The sequence below is a fragment of the Drosophila mojavensis genome, unplaced genomic scaffold (assembly GCF_018153725.1).
Source record: "Drosophila mojavensis isolate 15081-1352.22 unplaced genomic scaffold, ASM1815372v1 contig_74, whole genome shotgun sequence".
Lineage (NCBI taxonomy): Eukaryota > Metazoa > Arthropoda > Insecta > Diptera > Drosophilidae > Drosophila > Drosophila mojavensis.
In genome coordinates, this window is record NW_025318899.1 from 25,896,710 (window position 1) to 25,915,729 (window position 19,020).

The 19,020-nt window shown below is 41.2% G+C and overlaps 1 protein-coding gene across 3 annotated transcripts; it reads left to right on the top strand.

Moving 5' to 3' along the window:
- The first annotated feature begins 5,115 nt into the window (after window positions 1-5,115).
- Window positions 5,116-11,321, top strand: LOC6583617 (4-aminobutyrate aminotransferase, mitochondrial). Of its 3 annotated transcripts, none has more exons than XM_015162973.3 (5): window positions 5,116-5,277; window positions 5,355-5,479; window positions 8,032-8,203; window positions 8,580-8,742; window positions 10,296-11,321. In XM_015162973.3, the coding sequence occupies exons 1-5, from the start codon at window positions 5,208-5,210 to the stop codon at window positions 11,260-11,262; spliced, it is 1,497 nt and encodes a 498-aa protein (XP_015018459.1). In that variant the 5' UTR covers window positions 5,116-5,207; the 3' UTR covers window positions 11,263-11,321. The 3 variants fall into 3 exon arrangements, with proteins under 3 accessions (XP_015018459.1, XP_002009283.2, XP_043865706.1); XM_002009247.4 differs by having other exon boundaries at window positions 5,361-5,479; XM_044009771.1 differs by lacking the exon at window positions 8,032-8,203 and having other exon boundaries at window positions 5,141-5,277.
- Window positions 11,322-19,020: the final 7,699 nt, after the last annotated feature.

The following is a 19,020-nucleotide window of genomic DNA, read 5'->3' on the forward strand; positions in this document are numbered from 1 at the left end:
AATGTTCTTTCGAATGTTAAGTCATTTAATGGGTTCGTACGTGGCCAATACGGTAGCCTATGGCTCTACAGCTGCTACCTGGCCCCCAGCATGCAGCTCAGTGATTTCATAACTGCGCTTGACGAGGATGCTAGAGGTCGGAAGGCCATTATAGCAGGAGATCTTAACTCATGGGCGTTAGAATGGGGTAGCCACACAACAAATGTCAGAGGCCGTATCATACTGGAGATTTTCGCGACACTAGATGTTGCACTGCTCAACACTGGCCACGAGTTCACCTTCAGTCGGGCTGGATACGGATCTGTAATTGACATTACTTTTGTCACTTCATCCATCGTTCGGGAAGCAACATGGGGTCACTGCTAACGCTATACGGGCAGCGATCATACGGCACTTCTGTTCACAATAGGTGAGCCACCGGCCAGGGCGTCAACCTTGTGGAGGGAATCGTATCGGCTGGATACTTTTGATACCGCGGCTTTTTCAGAGGCCATTCAGTCTCTGGGCACAATTGGTAATGCTGAGGCCAGAGCATGCCAAATGGTGGCCAGAGTGCCTGCAATAGCAGCATGTTACGCCGCAAGCAGTTCACGCGATAACAAGAGCCTACGTATTGGTGGAATGCACAAATAGGTGACATTCGGCGCAAATGCATCCAGGCGAGAAGAAGCTATCAACGGGCTCGGGGTAGGTCTACGTTTTTCGAAAAACAATTAGCTTACCAGGCAGCTAGAAGACAGTTGAAGAAGGCCATTCGGGCAAGCAAAATAGAATGTTTTCTAGAGTTGTGCGACTCAGCCGAATATGACCCTTGGGGCCGGGCATATAAGACAGTAGTTAAAAGACTATACGCAGGTAAACAGGTGCAGCCGACGGATCGTCTGGAGCTTAAATCGATTGTGGAAACGCTCTTTCCAGAAAGATTAAGCTCCATTCATGGCCCGGAGTCCGAGTCTGCTAATCAGGGCTCAACGAGCACTCAAATTGTTTTAGTTATAGACGAAGAAATATTAGTAGCTCTCAGAGGCCTTAGAACTAACACAGCTCCAGGGCCGGACGGGATCCCAAGTCGTGCGCTAAAGCTAGCCCGCGCCTTGCACCCTAGTACGTTCGCCGAATTATTCAACGAATGCTTAATAGAAGAGACGTTCCCTGAAAAATGGAAGACCCAGAACCTGGTATTGCTACCCAAGGCTGGCAAACCACCAGACGAGCCATCTTCATACAGACCGATCTGCCTCTTAGACACCATAGTAAAGGTGATTGAGAAATTGATCTGCTCTAGACTGGAGACTGCTATTGACTGACTTTGGCTTTGCTGATGATGTGGCTGTCGTCGCCATAGGAAAGGAGCTTAAAGATACAGAGGATATGTGCAGCGAAAGTATCAATCGCATACGAAGCTGGTTGACAGGAGCTGGGCTCGAGCTTGCGGCGCACAAGACGGAAGTCGTCCTAGTAAGCAGTCGCAAGAAAGTGGAGACTGCCAATATAAGGATAGGCAGCGTCAGCAACGCGTCAAAGAGGGCGATTAAGTATCTTGGCGTCATGTTAGACACAAGATTAACTTTCCGCGAGCACTTAGAATATGTGCATAAAACGGCAGCTGATTCTTGTAGAGCTCTCTCAAGAATTATGCTTAACACGCGGGGACCTAAACAGCAACGACGTCTTCTTCTAATGAGCATCATTAGGCCTGTCATCCTCTATGCTGCGCCAATATGGTCAAGAGAGAAGACAACGCCGAGCTACAGCCGGGACATTTGTGCGATCTACAGACTGAGCGCAGTCAGAGTCAGCTGCGCTTTCAGGACTATCTCCGATGATGCGGCGCTTGTCACAGACGGCATGGTGCCACTGCAGTATTTGGTCGCCGAAGCCGTGGAGCGGAATTCGCACGCGTCTGTGCGACACAACGCTATCAGGGCGAACAGCATTGCACGATGGCAGAGGAAGTGGAATAGCTCAGCTAAAGGGCGGTGGACGCACAAGCTCATCCCGGAGCTCGAACCATGGGTTAACCGCAAACACGGCGAGGTTAACTTCTATCTTTCGCAGATCCTCTCGGGCCATGGATGCTTTCGGAGCTATTTGAAGCGCTTTGGTCACGAGGAAACTGACGAGTGCCCCTGGTGCGGGCGAGGGCATGTGGAAGACGCCAACCACATCCTTTTCGTATGTGGACGGTTCCTGGATGAGAGGCGTCGTCTAGAAGAGGCACTGGGCCGCTCCATCAGAGCGGACAACTTAGTCAACGCCATGCTGGAATCGGAGGAAGCTTGGGAACTAACAAGCACCTTCGCGGCCACAGTGATGATGGAGCCGCGCAGAGTCGAGCGAATGAGAAGACGAGCTGTACCAGGCTAAGGTAGGGCATATTGCTTGCGAAGCAATGCATTACGGCCTTCCCGCAAGCATCGCGTGCTATCCGAGCCACCACTCAACTTGCAACTTGTAGTATAATAAGATTGTAAATAAACGAATATAAAAAAAAAACAAAAAAACACACATACATACACACACACACACATACACACAAGCATACACAGACACATACACACACACACAAGCACCCACGCATAAACACGCATGGGCTGCAGTGTGCGCTTACTATGAGAAATTAGTTGTGTAATAACTTTTTTTTGTGGACAAACGATCTTCATGAAACTTTAAGATCGTAATTATAACATGGATATGCTTGTATTTGCCAAAGCACAAGTCTCTAGTAAATTTTATCAAAAACCGAAATTGTATAAACTTCATATAAGCATATACATCTTTAAAGCTAGACTCTCCAAATTTTTTATGTATGCATTTTATACAATTTCGTTTTTTGTCCAAATTTACCCCTCACCCCTAATTCACCCTCTCACCGTCACATTTGTAAAAGGCGTATTTCAAATACTAGGGACTTGTGCTTTGGCAAGTACATACATATCTATCTTATATTCATAATCTGAAAGTTTCATGAAGATAGTACATCCACAAGAAAAGTTATTAAACAATTAAGTTCCCATAGAAAGCCAACACTGCAGTCGATGCGTGTTTATTCGTGCGTACGTATGTCTGTGTGTGTGCGTGTATGTGTGCATAATAATTATTGAAATATCAGTTGCTCGAAGGGTTCAGAGCTTTCAGCTTTCTTACTTGTTATAACTGGTTTTCGATAAAGTTTTTTATCGATAAACAAGTAAGAACATTGCAGTCGGGCGTTACCGACTGCGGAATACTCATTCACATCCCATCAACAATTTAGTAGTTAAGTTTCGCTCTAATACTGTAGAATATACAGGTTTTTCCGATTTGCCACGCCCTAGTGGGGAGATATACACGAGTATGTGTTCCAAATTTCAAGTCTCTAGCTACAATAGCGCCGAAATAGATTGCGTTCATACGGACAGACGGACGGACGGACATTGCACAAAACCAATATACTGATTCACTTTCGTGAATGAGTATAAAAATTAAGCAATTGTACGACAAAAAGGTTACGTTCATCAACATTGAGGAATTACTAGAATTTTCAAAAGTCAAGATAGCCACCAACGGCAAAAGCTTACTGTACATCATTAACATACCACTAATTACTAACGAAAATTTTATACCCACTCCTAATACCAATTATTATCCAATGTAATAATTGCGGACTAAAATGAAATTGTGAAACCCATAATGATAAGACAATATGTAATAAAAAAAATTAAATAGATTTGAGTAGCGATACGTGCGGTACCCCGCTCATGACCAACCGGAAACCGCTCTGCAGACTCATAAACAGCCAACACATAGCCGACCACGAAGAACTACTGCCGGGTACGATTCTGCTAAACAACTTTAATGGTTCCATCTACATCGATGATGAGGAAACAGTACTGGAGGGCACATTTATAATCCAATCCTCGAATGCGACAATCAAAGTGGCAAACGATGTATACGAGACAAAGGTGATGCCATATGCTCAAACGATACCGCCCCTCTTGCAACTAAAATCACAGAGGAGTCAAGTGGAGGAGGTACTCTCCCTACAGATGCTGAAGGAGATAAACATCAACAATACCTTGGAGATCGAACAAATAAGAGAAGACATTTCAACACTAATAGCGACGAGCATTACGTCTTCAACGATCCTGGTGGCCATCATCGCAGCCATAATCACCTGGAAGCTGAAGCAAACATCGTTCACCGCTAAGAAAGCATCAGATGAGCCTAAAATTTCAACCATAACCCAAACAGGCTTATACGTCGCTACCGGGGACGGCAGCATCTTAAAGGGGGAGGAGTTAACACACACACACGCTCCAAGCAACTCAGCAACAGTGTTAGTGCACTGAACCCAAGGCGGCTTCCGCCACGTGCACTGCGTCAGCATTTACACGGAGTCGAAAACAACAACAACAACAGGCTTCCACCACGGGCGCTGCATCCCACGGAGTCAAAGAACAACAACAACTGCAGCAGCACTAGCAGCGACTGGAGCGACTACAACAACCAGCCGCGGCGGCACCAGCAGCGACGGCAGCGTCTACAACAACCAGCCGCGGCGGCACCAGCAGCAGCGGCAGAAACTGCAACAACAAGCCGCAGCGGCATCGGCAGCGACAGCAGCGGCATCGGCAGCGACAGCAGCGGCAGCGATACAACATTAGCGGCGACCCATAGCTATAAATTATATTTTTGTAACAAGTTAGTTAAAGTTAAATAAAGAAACCAGCCAGTCGGCTCATTACGAATATATCACCGAACGGTTTTTAATAATTTATATATCATCGCCCTGATCTTTGTAGGGTCTGCCACGCCTCCTTCTGCCTGTTACATACTTTCGACAAAACCATTATACCCTGATTTTCCATTTTCAATGGGTTCAGGGTATAAAAACATAAGATACATAATCCATTTTTCCTTTCTGCTATTATGTAATATATTATATAAAATAATATAAAATTAATAATATATAATTTCAGAATAATTATATGTTTGATATCTACAGGTTCTGTCAACGGCCATACAGCTGTACTCTTAATGTATTTGACGCAGAATCATGTTTTATTTTATCAATTAAAGTTTTTATAATCAATTGTTATTTAACAGAGCTTCATGTGAAACACATATGCATACATATACATACATATGTGAACAGAAAAGCGACGATTCGTTTGGATTTTTAGCACACCCTTATGAAACCTCATTGAGAAAATAGGAGCAAAGAAATGAGTTATTTTTTAGTAAACGTATTGCCAAAGGCGCACTCATATTTAAGAAGTAAATGCAGTTCATATGGTAAGAATTTTCAAGCAATGTTGTATACATACAACCTAATATGTATGCTTATGGAAAATATCTTTGACCGACTAAAGTTTCAGTGGTTAATTGTATGAAAGCCTATTCAACCAATTGGGAGCCCAAAGAACCAATTGTGCGTACAAAAACAATACCTGGACCAAAATCTACAGAGCTTAAAAATCAATTAAGTACCGTTCAGGTGAGTTCCTAATGATATTGTACAAAAAGCTATGCTAAAGCTAACAATACTACTTAAGTAAGAGAGATCTAATCGTATCTAGTGTAAAATTTTAAGTCTACCTTTTGTAAGTTATTCGAGGCGCAAGATAGGAAGATATTAAGTTGTGGGAGGAGCGCCGGAAGCTCCATATGGGACGGGTAACGAGAAACGAATAATAAGAAAAGTAATGAGAAAAGAATAAGAGCGTAACGAGTGAAAGTGGAAGTGCAAGTCAACAGTCAACGCGAGTGAACAGCAGGGACATCGAGGGACGACGCTATCGAGTCAGAACCTCCAACAGGACATCGTGGGCTTATAGGCAACCCAGAATCATCGACCCAGCGTAGCGACATCCAAAGCAAAAATACAGACTCTTGAAGTTGCAACATTGAATTCGTGTTACAGTTTTGCTCGTCACTGTATATATATTCAATGTTGCAACTTCAAGAGTCTGTATTTTTGCTTCTACTCTATGGATGTTTAAGATCTTAATTTTATTTTGTTAGTATGATATTTAGCTGACTTACCTGAAAATTTGAAAAGCATTCGATTGGCTGGAATAATTATAAGAAATATAAATGTAAAGAAAGTCAAATGTTACAGTTTTGCACCCTGGTCATTTTTCAACAAATATATTTATTAATAATTTTTTAATGGTCATTAATGTCATTTGCCATCATTTTTGTGTACCGTCGCACCATTTCAGCAAGAATCGCGCACCAAATGTCCTTGTTCCTATCCCATAGCTCTATCATTCCACTTGGAGCCACCTATAATTCGCAGGCTGCGATTTGAAATGACTCCATATATTTTCAATGATATTCATGTCTGAAGAATATTCAGGACACTTCAGGGTCTTGAATCCTTGCCATATTATCCACTTTTTGACCAAATTAGACGTGTTCTTTGAGTCATTGTTCTGCATTTTTCAGTAGTAAAACCCATATGTTCACCTAATTCTCCCAAATTTTGTTGTAAAGTGATCAGGTACTATGCCGAAACGTTATTCCATCGATTGAAACCAAGAGTTCCAACACAATTTTTATTTATTCTCCCTTAAACCAAAAGAGAGCAGCCACCACGCTTGACAGTTTGCCCTACTCTACTGTTACAGTATCTTGGCATTAGCATAGAGATCCCACAGTCCAGTCTGTTGACTTCTTCGTTTTTTGGTCAGGTGCAAGAACAATTAATGCGGATGGTTTGCCGATACGTGACCATGAGAAAACAAGTAAGAAAGCTCTAGTCGAGACTGCTCGACTACGAGATCCCCTGAACCCTTGGAGCAATAGATATTTCAATACTTTTTCGCGACTTTCAGCTTACACAAGAAACACGCACACACACACACACACACGCACGTACGCACACACAGCTAAACATACACACACACGCATAAAGACACACATACACACACACACGCATACATACACAAACGCATACACACACACACATACACACACACATACACATACAAGCAACCACGCATAAACACGCATGGGCTGCAGTGTGCGCTTACTATGAGAACTTAATTGTTTAATAACTTATTTTATGGAAGTACGATCTTCATGAAACTTTCAGATTACGATTATAACATGAATATGCATGTAATTGCCAAAGCACAAGTCTCTAGTATTTGAAATACGCTTTTTACAAAAGTGAGGGTGAGGGGGTGAATTTAGAGGTGGGGGGTAAATTTTAACAAAAACCGAAATTGTATAAATTGCATATAAGCATACATTAAAAATTTGGAGACTCTAGCAATAAAGGTGTAGAAGATATAATTTTATAACTGGGTTTCGATAAGGTTTTTTATCGATTAAAAAAAATCGGGATGAGTTATCGATTTTTAATGATAAACTTGATATGCGCGCTGTAATTACGGACATTTTAAAAAAAATTTGAAGTCTCTAGCTCTTATATCTTCTGAAATCGACGCGTTCATACATACGGACAGACGGACAGACGGACAGACAGACGGACAGGGCCAAATCAACTCAGCTCGTCACCCTGATCAAGAATATATATACTTTGTGGGGTCTGCCACGCCTCCTTCTCCCTGTTACATACATTTCAACAAAACCATTATACCCTGATTTCCCATTGAAAATGGGTTCAGGGTATAAACAGGCATTTTCTAGATTGAGGCCACAAATAGTCAAGGATTGGCCCTGTGATTTGTTGATCGTCATGGCGAAGGCAAGACGAATCGGGAATTTAATTCGTTTAAACTCAAAAGGGATCATCGAAATCCTTGGAATAAGAACTTCCTCATTTTTAAATTTTTTCTTTGAGTATCGACGCATCACATTGCTCATCAGTTTTCTTATCAGCAAACGCGTTCCATAGCACAGTTTTGGTTGGTTTAAATTTCTAAGCATGATAACTACCGGCCAACACTTATAGTAAATTAGTTATTTTGTATTTAAGTACAAAATATTCCCTAGAAATAATGGATAATGGATAAGCAACGTTTGCCGGGTTAGCTAGTTATTTATTTATTTAATATATTTTTTATTTATATTTTATAGAGTACTGGCACTATACAGTTTTTTGCTGATTATGAAAAATCTGCTGGAAACTATATTTTTGATGTAGATGGTAATGCTTTACTTGATGTTTACACTCAAATATCTTCAGTGCCCCTTGGTTATAATCATCCAAAGCTTCTCAACATTTTTAAGGATGAAAATAATTTGAAAAGTAAGTTTGTGATATCAAAAGTTAGCTGATTGAATTTAAAGAGTATTTGTGGATTTCGAGAGCGTTGTATGAACTCGAACGGAAAGGCATGGCTTTCTCACGTCAGTTGTCGAAAGATAATAGTGTCGAAAGAAAAATAACTATATTATATGTACTTTGATATCCGCCTTGCATAATATTTCTTGATGAAGAACAATACACAAATATGCATTACAAGCAAGAAGTGAAAAAAAAAATCATATAGATAAAAACCGCTACATCTATAAAGAATGCTGAAACATATTAAACTGGTGGGCAATTTAAAGTAAAAAGAATTTTTCCAATATGCGGTTAATCAAAAATAAAATAAATATTTATTTATCCTGTCCTATTTCAGCTATGATCAATAGACCTGCACTTGGAGTGTTTCCTGGAAAAGAATGGCCCGAAAAACTGAATGCGATTTTAATGAACATTGCACCAAAAGGATTAAATAAAATAACGACAATGATGTGTGGATCATGTTCAAATGAAAATGCCTTTAAAAGTATTTTTATTTGGTAAGTATTACTTGCAGCCCTTTAGAGGTATTTGGTATGTGCTACACAATAAGGTTTTTGGCGCCTACGGTACTACGATTAAAACGAGAGTTAAATTTTGCGTTTCCTTTGATAACATTTTATGGAGTTAAGTTGCCTTATATTTAGGTACCCTATGCGGAAAAAAGAGAGCTTGAGATGTGCCGCAGCTTGCCGCAAACTTCTAGGGAATGCAATAAAATAATTTTCGGATTTCAAATAAGACGGCTATGTCAGGAGCATAGAAGATCGCATTACCTAACCAGCCCTTTGTAATAATAATAAGTTGTCAGCGACTCACGAAGTCATTGACGGATACTTATATCACAGAACGCGTTTTTCTGAGATCTTTGAATACCAATAATTTAATTTCCATACGTTATTATACTCATTCACGAAAGTGAATTAGTATATTGGTTTTGTGCAATGTCCGTCTTGCTGTCCGTCTGTCCGTATGAACGCAGTTTATTTCGGCGCTATTGAAGCTAGAGACTTGAAATTTGGAACACATGTTCGTGTATATCTCCGATTGATAAAGTGTCAAAATTTCCCCGATCCGCCCATTATGGGCGTGGCAAATCGGAAAATGCATTTTCCGATATACCAGAAATCATATTAGTTGAAGACCTAGAAAGCTGAAATTCGGAATGTAGATCCGCATCGACCACCCAAGATCAGAAGCTATGGCGGATATATGTCCGCCCATTGGGGGCGTGGCAAATCGGATAAAACTGTATCTCCTAAAGTTTTAAAGCTAGAACGCTGAAATTTCGCACGTTAAAAAGGGCTAAAATGATTCTATAAAAAATAATGATAATGATTAATTATATGTCTTCACTCATTGGGGGCGTGGCAAATCGGACCTGAAGATACAGTGATTTTTTTATTCCGCTCTTTTTTTTTATCACTAACAATGCCCGGGCTAACCACCCAAGACCAAAAAGCTTCCGCCCACAGGGGGCGTGGCAAACTGCAAAAGTTTATATCTCCTTAAGTATAATAGCTAGAAGCTTCAAATTTGGATAGTTGAGTTACTAGTAACCTCCCCTATCGATGACCCACAAATAATTTTTACGCCTCTTTAGCGGCGTGACATATAAAAAAAAAAAAAGCCCTGTAATTTTCACATTTTTGGAGCGTAAGTATTCAATTTTTGCAGTTAGGGTACCGTTAGCTCGTTCTAAAAACTGACCAAAGATTAGGTGTCTACGCCCAGTAGGGGCGTGGCAAATCGGGGAAAACCGCATTTTTTCAAGCTAAATTGCTGATGGGATGTGAATGAGTATTCCGCAGTCGGTAACGCCCGACTGCAACGTTCTTATTTGTTTTTTTTTATGTGGTGTGTATATATTCTGTTTTGTAGCCATAGAAAACTGCTTCCAGTTTCATAACTACTACTGCTTACAAAAAAATATTCAAATTATAATGAATATTTGCTAATTAAATTTAAGTAACTTATCATATATATATTAGAAATTTAACGTTAACTTATTAATTATTTTAATAATGAATGGTAAATTTATGGATTTCATCAGGTATCAAAATAAAACTCGAGGAGACGCCGGATTTACTATAGATGAGATCGATTCATGCATGATTAATATGGCACCTGGTGCCCCGAAACTTAGCATTCTTTCATTTAAAGGAGCCTTTCATGGTCGCACCCTAGGTGCATTGTCCACCACACATTCGAAATATATTCATAAAATTGACATACCATCTTTTGATTGGCCAATTGCATCATTTCCGCAATACAAGTATCCATTAGATGAGAATGTAGCGGAAAATAGAAAAGAAGATGAAAAGTGCCTAAGTGAAGTGCAAAGTTTAATTGAGGCTTACAAAAAAAAAGACAAGCCTGTGGCTGGCATTATTGTTGAGCCAATACAAAGCGAAGGAGGCGACAACGAAGCTTCGCCTGAATTTTTCCAAGCCCTACAAAAGATTTGTAAAACAAACGGCGTTGCACTTTTGATTGATGAGGTTCAAACTGGAGGTGGCAGCACGGGAAAATTTTGGTGTCATGAGCACTTTAACCTTGAATATCCACCTGATATCGTTACCTTTAGCAAGAAACTGCAGCTCGGAGGATATTTCCATAACAGTGACTTCGCCCCTAAAGAGCCCTACAGAATTTTTAACACTTGGATGGGTGATCCCAGTAAAATATTGCTCCTAGAAGAAATAATAAAGGTTATTGAAGATGAAAAACTAATGTCAAATGTTGAAGCTGCTGGTAAAGTTCTCAAACAGGGTCTATTAAACTTAGAAAAAGAATTCCCACAACTTTTAAATTCTACTCGAGGACGTGGAACATTTTTAGCAGTTAATTGTTCCAATAGCAAAGTAAGGGATTCTATTGTAAGTACACTGAGGTTAAACGGCGTACAAACAGGTGGATGTGGAGAAATCTCTATTCGCTTCCGCCCTGCTTTAATATTTAAGGAAGCTCATGCCAACATTGTTTTAGATCGATTCAGAAAAGTTTTGCGATCAATGTAAATATTTATATATTATAAAAAACAAATGTGCTCTGAAAAATAAATTATCGATATTTTAAATTTGTATTAAAGTATATCACTTTACAATAATGAAAAGAATGTATAGCTGGTTCAACAAATTTTAAGTAAGTACCAAACTCGAGTCGGGGTGCCCGACTAGATAAGATTCTTTCGACAAAAACAACTATTTTATTTTATTTATTATTTATTATTATTTTATTTATTTTGTGCAAATCCAGTCACTAAGTTTTGAGTCCCCAATATGATTTAGTATGTCCATCATATCTTTATTGATTTTGATGTATCAACCCGAGCATTTATTCCAAACATCAAAGGTCTAGCGCCAATAGTGCTCAAAATACAGCAGAATTTGGTGAAAATCTATATATCTATATATAAGTTAAGCGCTCCCACACTGTACTAGTGATTGGGGACGCTGTGTTGGGTTCTTGTGAATATATAACAACTTTGTGTTCAATGAAATAATATATTTTATATAATTTGGAACAATAGGTCTAAACTCTCTCTAATCCGAATATAAAACTGAACTAAATCTGTTCAACTGGTAAGGTTCTTCCCTTTAATGTCTGACTGGACTCTCCAGCCTCCTTAGATTGTCGAAAGTCTTAACTCTTCCCCATCTAAATATTTGCGTCCCGCAGATCAGGGTGCATATGTCCATTATAATGATATTCATCCAATATAAATTGTCCAATATAATGGTATTTATCCAATATAAATTGTCCGATATAATAATATTTATCCAATATAAATTTATTATCCATAGTCGATAGTTCCAGAGTCCATAAATTAGCATAAAGATAATTCAAGGCATTTATAGTTCCATACATTTAGTATTCATTTGTGGTTATGACAATACGTCCAACATTGTAGCCGCATTTATTTCATTCCCTCTGGCATCTCGGAAATCCCTATTACCATGAATGATCGAAACTAGGAAGGATATACCACGTGTAAAATGCTGTGGATACTATGGGTGCTAAGGAAGTTAAGGAAGTTAAGAGGATTATTAAAATTTAATTAATTAAAATGTGCATTTTCCCTTTTTTTTCTATTTTTATACCCTGAACCCATTTTCAATGGGAAATCAGGGTATAATGGTTTTGTTGAAATGTATGTAACAGGCAGAAGGAGGCGTGGCAGACCCCACAAAGTATATATATTCTTGATCAGGGCGACGAGCTGAGTTGATTTGGCCCTGTCCGTCTGTCTGTCCGTCTGTCCGTCTGTCCGTCCGTCCGTCTGTCCGTCTGTCCGTATGTATGAACGCGTCGATTTCAGAAGATATAAGAGCTAGAGACTTCAAATTTTTTTTAAATGTTCGTAATTACAGCGCGCATATCAAGTTTATCATTAAAAATCGATAACTCATCCCGATCTTTTTTTATCGATAAAAAACCTTATCGAAAACCAGTTATAAAATTATATCTTCTACACCTGTATAGCTAGAGTCTCCAAATTTTAAATGTATACTTATATGCAATTTATACAATTTCGGTTTTTGTTAAAATTTACCCCCCACCCTTAAATTCACCCCCTCACCCTCACTTTTGTAAAAAGCGTATTTCAAATACTAGAGACTTGTGCTTTAGCAATTACATGCATATCCATGTCATAATCATAATCTGAAAGTTTCATGAAGATCGTACGTCCACAAAAAAGTTATTAAGCAATTAAGTTCTCATAGTAAGCGCTCACTGTCGCCCATGCGTGTTTATGCGTGGTTGCTTGTGTGTGTATGTGTGTGTGTATATGTGTGTGTGTATGCGTTTGTGTATGTATGCGTGTGTGTGTGTATGTGTGTCTGTATGTTTGTGTGTGCGTACGTGCGTGTGTGTGTGTGCGTGTTTCTTGTGTAAGCTGAAAGACGCGAAAAATTATTGAAATATCTATTGCTCCAAGGGTTCAGGGGATCTCGTAGTCGAGCAGTCTCGACTAGAGCTTTCTTACTTGTCTTAAGTGTGATTAATGAAGAATTTTTCCAGTTTTTGTTTTGATTGTCACATTTCGGTTTTCCTTTACCGAACCGGGAAGCCCTCAGGATCCTTTTTGTTGTAAGACCTACGTAGGTGAGGGTGGTTCCACTGTAGTATGTCCACATTATCAAATGTTCACTGTACTCAGTAACATACATATATACATATACAAAGAATGTCACAAATACATTGTTACAATTAAACTGCAATATTCATAAATAACTCGCAGTCACAACATAAGAGGTAACATGAGCACTCTCAAGTGCATGTGCCTTAACAGAGCGCGAGTACTAACTCCGCTGAGTCGGCATACTTTACATTCGCGACTGTTTCGTAAACAAGTGGACACATTACCCCCTCTCCGTCTGCGACTCTCGCCAGACCCTTAAGCTAACACATAAACACTTATACCTAAGCATATATGTATATGTACGAAGCCGCTCCGCTGCTGGCGTAATGGGCAGAGCAGCTATGCGGCTCTAACCATAAGAATATAATGAATAAAGAACATTCGTCAGTAAAGTCAAAAGAGGCACTGACGTGCCATCGTATAAATTCTTTTTATATTAAAACTGCGGCAATTCCTCAGCAACATGGCGACCGTGACTAGTCCTTTTAAGGACTAACCTGATGAACATTGGAAATTGGAGAAATTGGAGCTAAGGCAAAACTAACCACAACGGGAACAACAACGTCCACCGGAAGCGAAGCAGCAGCAGGCAATAGCATCAGGAAAAACTGTAGCTAAATACTGAGTGAGGCTCTGAGTAATGCGGCGCAGTGGAGTTGAAAAAAGGCTTAAAAATAAACAAGTAAGAAGGCTCCAGTCGAGACTGCTCGACTAGGAGATACCCTGAACCCTCTAAGCTGATATTCTATTCATTGTGCACTTCTTTTATGCACACATACATACACATGCATCCACACGCACGCATAAGCCTGCGTCTGCTAACTGCGCAGTAAGCAGCGGCTGCGCTTGGGCTGCGCTGCTATGTGGGCAATATTGTGACAATTTATTTGTTGAATAATTTCTTTTGTGGACATACAATCTTAATGAAAGTTTCAGAGCGTAATCATATTGTTAAAATGTGTGTACATTCCAAAGCACAAGTCTCTAGTACTTGAAATGCGTTTTTTACAAATTGGGGGCGAAGGGGGCGTGGTATCCAAAATCTGTAAATTACAAAATCTTTGTGTCCATTAACTCTATATACAACGCAGTCTCCAGGTCTAAAAGTGTTCAAACCAGGCTGAAAAAACCAAGTCGATTTTTCGATTATTCTCGATAAAAAAGTTATCGGATGAGTTATCGAAAAAATAAAGCAAACTTGTACTGCCTATGGTATACACGAGTATGCATGCCATATTTCAGCTCTCTAGCTCTTATATCTTCTGAGATCCTTTTGCTCATACGGACGGACGGACAGACGGACAGGGCTATATCGACTCAGCTCGTCGTGCTGATCAAGAATATATATACTTTATGGGGTCTGCGATGATTCCTTCTGCCTGTTACATACTTTTCACAAAACCATTATACCCTGATTTCCCATTTTCAATGGGTTCAGGGTATAAAAAGCCGATCTCCTCAAACTGCTATTTGCCACCAACACAAAAATAAGTTGGGAAACAGACAATAAACTACAAGCTGAAATCGACAATATCGAGTCGATTCAGCAACAATATAAAAGCTCATCCTCTACAAATGAAGAAATAATTAAGAAAATAAAAACTATTAATGAAATAAAATTCCAAGCAGTGCCACTAAAGAAAGATATTAAAACAAAACCTGACGATAAATGCCCTGCTGACTGCGTTGGACCATTGGAGACGCCTCACTGCGTTTATATGTACGTGTATCAAAAGGACCAGCACCGGCGCCCCAACAGCCTGTGCGAGTACCAGCACCGGCGCCCCAACAGCCTGACCAAGGACCATAGGGCCGGCAGCGCTACATAGAGCGCGCTGTAGTATGTCTCATATAATAATAATATATATTCAACACATACACTATATAAGTTAACTGTGAGCGCCCAGCGACCCCAAAATGGAAAGAGCATTCTCACGGTGCTGGGGTCGCAGCGACTGAATCAGCAGTTACGCCAGTCAGCAAGAATGTCCAAAACTCGGGTGTCAAGTGCGGCTACGCCAGCGATCAGCGCAGTAAAGTCAGTGCCCCGCAACATTCTTGCATAACATCCGCCGAGTAACATAACACTCTGCACGAGGCGCTAACGCTGCACTTTGCCGGTGCGGCTGCCAACAACAGCGGCGGCAGCGACACCGCGGCCAGCGACAATGTGGCTAACGACAGCGACAGCGCTGCCGACGGCAGCGGCGGCGTCGCCAATGACCATAGCTTAGTTATTAAGAATTTATGCTTTGTAGATTTAGTTTGTAATCAGTCATATTGAACGGCGGACGCCTTTAATAAATGTACTTGACAAATCTCACCGGTACTCGTGGTTTTAATCAATTCGAAACGAGTGACTACATCTAAGATAATTGGCGCCCAACTACGGATCTCCGATCACCCAAGTGGCAAACGGTTCTCGCGTCGCGAAACCGGGAGTTATAAAAAATAAAACGAACAAAACTAAAAGAAATTGCAAGTGAAGTGCAAAGAAACAGCGGCTGGCTGTCCAAAACTACCAAAAGATAACAAATCCAAGTTCACCAGATCCGCAGGAGCTCTCTGGGCAGCGGTGACGAAAAACATAAGGAGGATCCCAAGGAAAGCAACAAATCCGAGGACAACTACCAGGACGGACAAAAATAGTATCATGTAAGTGAGTTTCTTCTAGGGAAAGACCAAAAGATCAGATTAAAACAAAAAAAAGAGAGAAAAATAGATAAAATTAAACGAATTGCGTGTGTAAAGTTTGTTTTGTTGTCTCCGCTCGCGTTGCATGTTTAATTGTGTCTCTACTCGCGCTATGCCCCGTGGCGACTAACAGTGTGTCAACCTATGAGTTATAGAAGAAATAGTAACGACAGTGACGACAGTGTACTTTCCGCTCTGCTCCAAAAATTCGGTCGAGCGCAGGCTATTAGTACAGAAATGGACGAGGACCAGTTACAAGCAATTATCCAGACTGCTTTGTCAGTCCAGGCAGCAGAATATGTTAGGAGAGAGGCGGACCTTAAAGCCGAATTCAAACGGCAAATTGACGAACTGTCAGGGCGTGTAAGTAGAGCAACTATTTCTGTACCAGTGATAAAGGTGTACGAGGACGCACAAATCATTCCGGGTATTCGCTGTGATGAGCCTTTAGACGCGATGAAAAGTTTGCCGGAATTCACCGGCTCCCTAGACGCCTATGTCGCTTGGCGACAAGCAGCGCACAATTCATACAAGATATTCAAAAACTATGACGGGAGCTCACGACACTACCAAGCCATGGTCATTCTAAGGAATAAGATAAGGGGCTCGGCCGATGCCGTTCTCGCGTCATTCAATACAGCACTCAATTTCGAGGCTATCATCGCACGACTTGATTTTACCTACGCTGATAAGAAACCCATCCACATTATAGAGCAGGAAATGGGTACCCTTAGACAGGGCAGCATGTCCACTCTAGAGTACTATGATGAGGTAGAGAAAAAACTCACCTTACTAACTAACAAAACGAACATGACGTACGACCATAATCTGGCCAAGGGGATGTGCGAGAAGTTTAGAGGCGATGCCTTAAGAGTCTTTATCTCCGGACTAAGACGCAACTTGACGGACGTGTTGTTTGCAGCGCACCCGCCTGATTTGCCATCCGCTTTAGCTTTGGCTCAGGAGGTGGAGGCAAACCACGATCGGTACAACTTTGCCACAAACTTCGCCAGAGGATTAGAAGAAAGGTCTAATAGAGGCGAAATGAGGAATCAAAGTCGTCAGAATCCCAACCAGCAAGAGCAGAGACCTAACGCTCAAGCTGGACAAGGGAGGAGCCCCGCCTTTAAGAAGCAAAGGGGTCAGAGAAATGCTGAGGCTGCTCAGGTTGCGGCCACTACTAATAATAACAGATCAGAACCAATGGACGTTGATCCATCAATGTCAAAATATAGGCAGCAGACCGCCTATCAGAAATCTCAGGAGTCCGCAAGAGTTAACCCACAACAGGGACAGACGAACAAGCGATCGAATACGTCCGATCGTATGACGGGCCAGAGACGCCAGAGGATAGATCACATCTCTACCAATGGTGCAGACAAGGAAGGGTCATATAACGTGGTGGCTAGCAAAGAAGTCGAGGAAATAGATACTGACAGCGAGTGTGAGGGCGACAGCCTCAACTTTCTAGATAGCGGCCTGAATTTTTAGGGCGAAGTCCCTGCTGCCGTACTTACGGCGACGAATAGCAGGGAGAAACGTTAGGTTGTTAATTGACACGGGTGCATCAAAAAATTACATCAAGCCGCTAACGCAGCTGGATGGTGTAGTCCCGGTCGAGACGAAGTTTGTCGTGCAGTCTATTCACGGCTCCAACAACATTTCCAAAAAGTGCGCGTTGCCAATGTTTGGACAGACAGCGACCTTTTTTATACTGGACAACCTTTCTACATTTGACGGGATAATAGGCCTTGACCTATTAAAGCAGGTCAACGCCGCCATAAGCCTGAAGGAAAACAAGCTTTTAATCCAGGGTGGATCGGAAACGATACATTACCAGGAATGCTTGAATGTAAACCACACCAAGGTTATCGACCTTGATGTACCCTTTGCAGTGAGGACCGAGTTCCTTCAAATGCTCAAAAGGAACGATAAGGCATTTGCTGACCCTAACGAGTCACTGCCGTACAATACTTCCGTCGTTGCTAAAATACGAACAACTGACGAGAAGGAAATCTATTCAAAGCTATACCCATACCCGCGAGGTGTAGAAGATTTTGTTGCCACAGAAATAAATGAACTGTTGAAAAACGGTATCATAAGAAAGTCGCGGTCCCCATACAATAACCCGATTTGGGTGGTGGACAAAAAAGGCACCGACAGTAATGGCAACAAGAAAAAACGTTTAGTGATCGATTTTAGGAAACTAAACCAGAAAACTATTGCTGACAGATATCCGATGCCAAGCATAACAATGATTCTGGCAAATCTGGGTAAAAGCAAAGTTTTTCACAACGCTCGACCTTAAGTCTGGATACCACCAAATAACTTTGGCGGAGGAGGACAGGGAGAAGACGGCGTTTTCGGTGAACGGGGGGAAAATACGAGTTCTGTCGACTCCCCTTTGGCCTGAAGAATGCGGGCAGCATTTTTCAAAGAACCATTGACGATGTCCTCCGTGAACAGATTGGCAAAACTTGCTATGTTTATGTGGACGACGTCATCATATTCTCCGTAAGCGAAAAGGACCACGTCAAACACGTTGAGTGGGTCCTCAAGAGTCTGCGCGACGCAAACATGAAAGTGGCCAAAGAAAAGTCCCAGTTTTTTAAACACAGCGTAGAGTATCTGGGGTTTATTGTGACTAGCAACGGCGCAAGGACTGACCCTGAAAAGGTGAAAGCCATTCAGAACTACGTCGAGCCAGAGTCATTGTTTGCAGTAAGGTCGTTTCTGGGTTTAGCCAGCTACTACCGCTGCTTCATCAAAGATTTCGCCGCAATAGCGAAACCTCTCTCCGACATCCTGAAAGGGGAGAACGGTTCGGTGAGCAAGTACAGGTCAAAAAGAGTGAAAGTCAAACTGAATGAAAATCAGAGGCATGCATTCGAGAGGTTGAGGAACATTTTAGCATCAGAAAACGTCATGCTAATGTATC